Source organism: Bison bison, unplaced genomic scaffold (genome assembly GCF_000754665.1).
Source record: "Bison bison bison isolate TAMUID 2011002044 unplaced genomic scaffold, Bison_UMD1.0 scf7180017850463, whole genome shotgun sequence".
Classification (NCBI taxonomy): domain Eukaryota; kingdom Metazoa; phylum Chordata; class Mammalia; order Artiodactyla; family Bovidae; genus Bison; species Bison bison.
In genome coordinates this window covers 46,524-55,225 of record NW_011481036.1, presented here as the reverse complement: position 1 = coordinate 55,225, position 8,702 = coordinate 46,524, and the positions used below count along the sequence as shown (strand labels likewise).

At 55.4% G+C, this 8,702-nt stretch overlaps 1 protein-coding gene across 1 annotated transcript in view; it reads left to right on the top strand.

Annotated features, from left to right (window-relative positions):
- The first annotated feature begins 2,801 nt into the window (after window positions 1-2,801).
- Window positions 2,802-8,702, top strand: part of ZNF628 (zinc finger protein 628) — a 12,955-nt gene continuing 7,054 nt past the window's right edge. Inside the window, 4 exon segments of the mRNA XM_010848675.1 lie at window positions 2,802-2,852; window positions 8,081-8,179; window positions 8,232-8,357; window positions 8,514-8,699. Of these exon segments, the coding sequence (XP_010846977.1) occupies window positions 2,802-2,852; window positions 8,081-8,179; window positions 8,232-8,357; window positions 8,514-8,699 (462 nt within the window).

Sequence of the window (8,702 nt, the reverse complement as noted above, 5' to 3'; positions counted from 1 at the left end):
AACTATGGAGGCCGCACACCCAGTGCCGGGCCCTGTCCTAAGAGAAGCCACTGCAGTGAGAAGCCAGCGCACCGCAACTGGAGAGCAGCCCCCGCTCACCGCCACCGGAGGAAGCAACCAAGACCCGGCACAGCCAAACAGAAATAAATTAATCTTTAAAAAAAAGCTCTCAATTGTTAAATACTAAAATATGTTATTTCTAAGTCCATCCATTATAAATTTCCCCCTGAACGATTCCCAGGTAATATTATCAGCAACAAATTATAAACAACTATAAAACGGCTCAAGAAGAGAATATATATTACAGGAGTCCCTTTTTTTTTTTTTTTGGCAGAGAGGCTTGAGGGATCTTAGTTCCTAGACCAGGGATTGAACCCAGGTCCTGGTAGTGAGAGAATGGAGCCTCTTGGGAATGCTTAGCAAGCTGTCCTTTTGAAATGAGAGCTACCAGATGGGATATAGCAAAAGTATTGGAGCTTCAGCTTCAGCATCAGTCCTTCCAAGGAATATTCAGGGTTGATTTCCTTTAGGGTGGACTGGTTGGATCTCCTTGCAGTCCAAGGGACTCTCAAGAGTCTTCCCCGGCAACACAGTTGGAAAGCAACAACTCTTTGACACTCAGCCTTCTTTAGGGTCCAACTGTCACATTCTGGTAAGATGGGGATGAGAAGGCCGCCCAGGGAGAAATCCCCCAAACTCCCACAGCGACTCAGTGGCAAAGATGGGGTTTGAACTTGAGTTTGGAAACCCCATGGACTGGACAGAGGAGCCTGGGGGGCTACGGTCCATGCGGTCACAAAGAGTTGGACACGACTTAGTGACTAAACAATGCCCGAATCCAGGCCTTTGCTTCCCGAGCCCGTTCATCATCCAGCCATGCCCCGGGTGGCAGCCCAGTAGGCAGTGGCCGAAGCCCAGCCGGGCACAGGGCTCAGAGGGGGCACCAGGCCAGCCGCAGCACGGTAGCAGCGGGCACTGAGTGTGGCGGCCTGCATGGGGCAGGCGACCCGTGCCAGCAGTAGGCAGCCAGCAACATTGCTGGAGGTCCAGTCCCCCTGGCAGTGTGTTGAGAGCTGCAGCCAGTGCGGCCAGTAGCAGAGGGTGGGCCAGATGCCCTGTATCACCCATGCCAGCCACAGCTCCAGTTGAGGGCTGTCCCTCCCATCCCCAGTGCCACCTGTGTGCCACGCCACGGTCAGGGACAGGGCAGCCTGGACGCAGCATGGGGGCCTGGGCGTCGGGTCTGCCTGGCGGCATCACGGGCCTCCTGCGCTCTGCCCCGGCCCCTCACTGTCCGTCTGGGAGTCTCCCTGACTCCAGGGCTGGCTCTGTGTCACCGCTGCTCTCTCCTCCTCTGCGCCCAGCTCTCCTGCCCCGCGCCGGGTCTGCACCTCTCTCCTTTGCAGTGTCTCTGATGACGCCCCCCACTTTGTGCTTCTGGCTTGTCTTGCTGTCTCTGTCACCACCTGTCACCATCTCCAGAGCATCGCTCAGACTTTGAATGTGTCTCCGTCTTGATCTGGGCCGACTGTGTGTGTGTGTGTGTGTGCGCACACGTGTCCTGGACAGGCATGTGGTGTCCTAGCTAGGTAGGCCTGGAAGGTTTCCTGACCTGTTGCTCTCAGGCCCAGAGGGGAAAGTCCAGGATGCCTGGGCAGCGGGGTGCTGGGGGGAGTGGACGCCCCAGGTCTCTGCAGGGTTAGATGTCAGAGCTCAGGCCCCAGGACAGGCAAGGGGCTGCCCCTGCATGGCTGGCATGATCTTTGCCAGCCCAGCTCCAGGATCGGACTCACATCCAAGCCATCAAGGGTCACAGGCAACAACTGCTGACCACTCGGTCCCCGTGGGAGGGCGGCCCGCCGGCAGGGTGTCGCCTGGATGGCCCACCAGGGGGCGCCAACGTCCGAGGCCGGCCTTGGGATGCCCTGAGGGAGGGACGCTCCAGGGTGTGCGAGGCTTGCACTTTTGAGCCTCTTTCCTTCTCCTGTCTCCGTCCCTTTTTTTTTTTAAAAAAAAGGGGGGGGCAAAAAAAAGTCTTTAAAAATATTTATTTGGCTGCACCAAATAAATTTATTTGTTTAGTTGCACATGCGGGATCTTCCAGCTGCGACACGTGGGGTCTAGTTCCCTGACCGGGACCCAGGCCCCCGCATTGGGAGCACAGTCTTAGCCACTGGACCACCAAGGAAAGTCCCCTGCGTCCTTCCTTTCCTAAAAATAATTTTTTAAATGCATTTATTTTTGGTCGTGCTGGGTCTTCATTGCTGCTTCATATATCCTTCTGTATATGCAGTGCTCTGGCCTCTCGTTGGGCCAGCTTGTCTTGTTGCAGAGTCGGGGCTTTGCAGCGTGCGGGTTTCAATAGTTGTGGCTCCCCAACTCTAGAGCACGGGCTCAACAGCTGTGGTGCATGAGCTTAGTTGCCCTGCGGGATGTGGGAATCTTCCGGGATGAGGGATCAAACCCAAATCTCCTGCATTGTCAGGTGGATCCTTTAACTGAACCACTGGGGAAGCCCCCCTGTCTCCTTCCTTAATGAAAGTCCCCCGCAGCTGGGGGTTGGCTTCATCTGAGGACCTGCCCTTGCAGGTATGAGAAAGTATTCACAGACTCCTTTCTCCTATCCCAGCTCTCGGAACTGGTGGTAGAGGGTGCATGGAGTCAGTCAGAAAGCATTTATGCAGCACCTGCTGTGTGCAGGGACTCAGGATGCAGTGGTGGACAAGACAAGCACAGTCTCTCCCTGCAGGAGTCTGGGAGGGAGCTGTCTGTAAACCAGAAATTACGGTTCCAGAGGTGCCATGAAGATGCAGAGCCTGGACAGGAAGTTGCAGGCAGGGGTGATGCTTCAGGTAGAGAAACCCTCTCTGAGAAGGTGATAATTGTCTGGCAACCCTAATGCAAGGGGTGGCAACCAGGAGCTTCCCAGGTAGAGGGCACAGTGGGTGCAAAGGCCCTGAGGCAGGAGTAAGCTTGAAGGGAGGGAGTGAGAGTGAGAGAGAGAGAGAGAGAGCGCGATGTGAGGAGATGAAGTCAGAGAAGTGGTCAGGGGCCAGACACGTGAGGCTTTGTAGGCTAGGCAGGAGTTGTTATGAGTGCAAGAGTGATGGGAGCCATGGAAGGTTTGGGACAGAGGTAGTTCCCGAGGCTCAGGCCCCTGCCCGAAACCTCCTTTGCTGGCCTCGCTGACCCTGCCCCTACATCCCTCTCTGGTGTGTGGAAGGGGTGTCAGGACCCCGCTGGGAGCCCAGACAAGGCTTCTCCCTCCCTGCCTCCACCCCGTCATATGCTGCCTCCCTCAACCCAGTCCAAGGGGGACTTTGTCCCCATAATATTTTCTTTTTAAAATATTTCTTTCTTTCTTTATCTGAGCCAGGTCTTAGTTGCGGCATGCAAGCTCTTACGGCATGTGGGATCTAGTTCCCTGACTAGGGGTTGAACCCCAGCCCCCAGCATTGGGAGCGTAGAGTCTCAGCCACTGGACCACCAGGGAAGTCCCTGTTCCCCGTAGCATTTATTGTAAACATTTACAGATGAGAGGTTCCTGGTGTCCTCGACCCATAACCCAGAGGCGCCCGCACCGTCACGTTTGTTTCATATCTCTTCTTCTGAGAAGAGGGATGGGTTGAATTATGCCTTCCTGAACTCGTGTGTTGAAGTCCCAGCCACCCGACCTCAGAATGTGACTGTACTCACAGATAAGGTCTTTACAGTGGTAATTAAATGAAAAGGAGGTCAGTTGAGTGGGCCGTAGCCCAATATGAGTGGTGGTGGTGGTTTAGTCGCTGAGTCATGTCCAACTCTTGCGATCCCATGGTCTGTGCCCACCAGGCTCCTCTGTCCATGGGATTCTCCAGGCAAGAATACTGGAGTGGGTTGCCATTTCCTTCTCCAGGGGATCTTCCTGACCCAGGAATCAAACCCGGGTCTCCGGCATTGCAGGCAGATGATTTACCAACTGAGCTATGAGGGAAGCCCCAGTATGAGCAGTGTCCCTATTGTTGTTGTTCAGGTGCTAAGTCATGTCTGGCTCTTTGCAACCCCAGGGACTGCAGCACTCCAGGCTTCCCTGTCCAGTATCTCCCTGAGTTTGCTCAAACTCATGTCCATTGAGTCAGTGATGCCATCCAATCATCTCATCCTCTGTCATCCCCTTCTCCTCCTGCCTTCTGTCTTTCCCAGCATCAGGATCTTTTCCAGTGAGTCAGTTCTTTGCATCAGGTGGCCAAAGTATTGGAACTTTAGCTTCAGCATCAGTCCTTCCAATGAATACTGAAAGTTGATTTCCTTTAGAATTGACTGGTTTGATCTCCTTGCAGTCCAAGGGACTCTCAAGAGTCTTCTCCAACACCAGTTTGAAAGCACCAATTCTTTGGCACTCAGCCTTCTTTATGGCCCAACTCTCATATGACTACTGGAAAAACCATAGCTTTGACTAGACGGATGTTTGTCAGCAAAGTGATGTCTCTCCGCTTTTTCATATGCTGTCTAGGTTGGTCTTTTCTTCCAAAGAGCATCTTTTCATTTAATTGCTGCAGTGACCATCTGCAGTGATTTTGGAGCCCAAGAAAATAAAGTCTGTCACTGTTTCCATTGTTTCCCCATCTATTTGCCATGAAGTGATGGGACTGGATGCCATGATCTTAGTTTTTTGAATGCTGAATTTTAAGCCAACTTTTCCACTCTCCTCTTTCACCTTCATCAAGAGGCTCTTTAGTTTCTCTTCACTTTCTGCCATTAGGGTGGTGTCATCGGCATATCAGGAAAGCCATGGTATTGTCCAAAGGCCTGAGAACCAAAGAGCTGATGTTGCAGGCTCCAGCCTGGGTCTGAAGACACGAGAACCAGGAGTGGTGAGTGCAGGCAGAGAGCAGTGTCCCAGCTCAGACCGTCAGGCAGAGAGTGAAGTCCACCTCCTTCCACCTTTTGGTTCTGTTCAGGCCCTCAGTGGATCAGATGGCATCCACCCACATGGGGGTGGGCCCCCAGCTCCGCTCAGTCTACTGATCCAAATGCAAACTCTTCCAGAAACACCCTCACAGACACATCCAGAAATCATGTTTAACTGCTGCGCAGCCTGTGGTCCAATCAAGGTTACTCATGAAATGAACTCTCACATTTCCCATAGATTAACTCAAAGTCAGCTGATGAGGACCCCGATTGCACATGCTGAGAACGGGTCACAGGAGTGAGGGACACCCCCGCCGCACGCAGGGCCTTTGGGGCAGAAGTGATCCCTGTGCTCCCCAGGTCCTGGCCACCTTCAAAGACTGCGGGCCTCCCTCAGCCCTGTCCCCCTGGGAAGAACCGTCTACCCGACTGGCCAGGCGGGGGGCTCGAGGCACTGGGGCTGGATGGGACCCCTGATCTCCTTGGGCGGGGTCCCTCCCCCTGTAAAGCACTGGGGCAGGGTGTCCTTGGCCAGGAAGAAGAATGCCTTGGGGGACTTCCCTGCCCGCCCAGTGGTTAAGACTCCATGCTTTCACTGCAGGGGGTGCAAGTTCCAGCCCTGGTGTTCAGCCCCTGGTTGGGAACCAAGATCCCACCTGAGGACTGGAGAGGCAGATGTCCAGACGTTGGCTTGGTCCTCCGTGGAGCCTTCACCACCTGCCCCTAGCCCTGGACACATGCCCTTGCCCATCTCTCCTGCTGTTTTCTCCCCTGAGATGCTTAGCAGCACACAGCCATAGGATATGCGTTATTTATTATGTCCTGTTTATTGCCACCCCTCATCTCCTGTAGAGGCTCAGATGGTGAAGAGTTTCAATGCAGGAGACTGGGGTTAGACCCCTGAGTCGGGAAGATCCCCTGGAGAAGGAAATGGCAACCCACTCCAATACTCTTGCCTGGAGAATCTCATGGACAGAGGATTCTGGGGGCTACAGTCCATGGGGTCACAAAGAGTCTGACACCACTGAAGCGACTAACACTTTGTAAACTCACTGGGGCCCAACTTTTGCTGCACCCCATGCTCCCGCCCCCCGCCCCGCGTGACTATGTCCCAGCTCTTAGAGCGAGGCCGGGGGAGGGTCGTGGGTCGCGACTGAGGGTCTGGAGGCTCTGGAGCCTGGACCGGGTGCCTCTGATGACCTCCTGTGATGTCTGTGTCAGCTGGCCCCTCTGAGTCAGGACCCGTGACGTCTGGCGCAGGGTTGTGCTGAGGGGTCCACAGTCAAGGCTCCGTGAGGGCTCCAGCGCAGGCATGGCTGGTGCGGGGCACGTCTCCTCCCGCGCGTGTCCTCGGGGAGCCAGACACGGTGCCGGCGTTCCGTCAGGCGCCCCACAGGGCTGTTACTGCTGCTTTGAAAATGAGCCTGCCAGATCTGCAGATTTTATTTTCCCTTCCCCAAGGAAGCCCCAGGCCCCCAGAGTACGGGATCCTGTTGCTCCCGGGGGCTCCTCCCTCCTTTCCCAAGCCCAGGTCAGGGGGCGGGGCCTGGTGTGTGGAAGAGCCGGGGATACAGAACCCGGGGGCGCGGCCTGCAGCTTTCGATTCTCCCTAGCCTTCCCCTCGTCCTCCTGGACAGTTCAGTGCTCTGCTCAGGTGTCCCTCCAGGGCCTCTTTTCTGGCAGGGGAGGTAAAGAAAAGCTAAAGGGAGAGCAATGTTTAGGTGGGGATTTCATAAAGACCCTGCTGGGCAGGGTAGGTCTGACCACTTAGATAACCCAAGTCCCAGCCTGCCTGGGGGCCTTGGGGAACTGTCTTTTGTTCTTCAGTCACTAAGTCGAATCAGACTCTTTGCGACCCGAGAACTGCATGCAGCACGCCAGGCTTCTCTGTCCTTCACCGTCTCCCGGAGTTTGCTCAAACTCATGTCCATTGAGTTGGTGATGCCATCCAACCATCTCATCCTCTGTCGCCCGCTTCTCCTCCTGCCCTCAGTCTTTTCCAGCATCAGGCTCTTCAAATCAGGTAGCTGAGGTATTGGAGTTTCAGCATCAGTCCTTTCAATGGATATTCAGGGTTGATTTCCTTTAGAATGGACTGGTTGGATCTCCTAGCAGTCCAAGGGACTCTCAAGGGTCTTCTCCAACACCACAATTCCAAAGCATCAATTCTGAGATGCTCAGCCTTTTTTATGGTCCAACCATCTGGGAGGCTGTAGAACTTCACTTATTCAAGAGTGCTGCCTGCTCCTGACAGGGCCCCTTGTTAGTTGTTGGGGACACCTGGGGGCAAAGGCAGACCCCACCCCTCTGACATGGAGCAGAGATGAGCATGTAATGGGACCCCCACCTAGCAAAGCGGAGACCATTCACCTCCACTTGGGACTAGAACCCGGCCCAAACCCACAGTCTGCCAACTAAGATCACACAGCTGGTCTCACGACTTAATGAAACTCAGATTCTTGAGGTCTCATCATAGAAAAGAATTCAGTGAGAGACAAAGTGAGAGGAAGAAGTAGAGTTATTAATATAGGATGCTTGTAAGAGGTGAAAACGGGCAGGTGAGAGAGCTCTGCCCCAAGGCTTAAAAAAAAAAGTTGCTCAGTTGTGAGGGACTCTTTGCAACCCCAGGGAGTGAAGACCCACCAGCCTCCCGTGTCCATGGCATTCTCCAGGTAAGAATACTGGAGCGGGTTGCCATTTCCTTCTCAGGGCATCTTCCCAAACCCAGGGATCAAACCCGGGTCTCCTGCATTGCAGGTGGATTCTTTACCATCTGAGCCACCAGGGACACCCCTCCCTGCCACAAAGGATTAGGTGGGCTACAATCTTACAGGTAAAGGAACACGGGAGAGGGAACACGGTCCAGTAACTTTCTTAAGTGATCATCAACTTACAGTGGCCTCCCAAAGTTTCCTTGGTTTCCCTATCTGCAGCTACCTGAATGACTACCCGATTCTATCCCTAACACAGCGACTTTCCAGTAGGAATTGAGAAGGGATGGGGTATGGGGTGGCATGAGGCATGTCCATCAGGCAGAGGGGAGTTGCCTTGGAACAGTGGTTCTCAACCAGGGGACTGTGGCCAGGTCTGGAGGGGGCCGTCTTAAGGTGTGGTAGAGGGAGCCCTATTGGCCTCTGGTGGGTGGGGGCCAGGCTGAACCAGCTTGCAAGGTACAAGTCAGCCCCCACAGCAAGGAGAGGTCAGCCCAGATGTCAGTAGTGCCCTGGCTGAGAACCTGGGCTGGAGGGCCCGCAGAAAAGCCGGTGTGGCTTGGAGGCTGGTGAACATGGTAAGGGCAGACACGGGGTTCAGAACGGTCCCGGCGGTCCCAAGGCCCCCAGGAGTCCCTAGTGCCCTGGGCGAGCACCCTGCAAAGCCAGGCCCAGGTTGCCCGACAGCCGCACTCGCGAGCAGGCGACAGACGCCCGCAACTGCCAGCACTGCGGGCCTCGGTTTCCCTCACGGGAGTAACGGGAACCCCGAGGGCCTGGGCGTGGGCCAGGAGTGACAGGGCGACGCCTGCTCGGGATTCTATCACAGACAAGAGGGAGTCGATGCTAGTAAAGGGACATGTCCGACCCCGCGCCCCGACCCGACTTTGCCGGGCCTTGGTCCCATCCCAGCGACCGCCTAGTGGATCCGACCGGTGGTCGGGCTTCCGGGAGAACTACAACTCCCAGGATGCTACGCGCCGTAAGAGCCCGAAAGCGCCGCGGCCGCCGGCGGCCAATGGGGTGGAGGGGCGGGGCCTCGGCGCACGTGGCGTCCTGACGCACCGGCGGCGACGTCGGGGTTTGTGTGCGCGAGAGGTC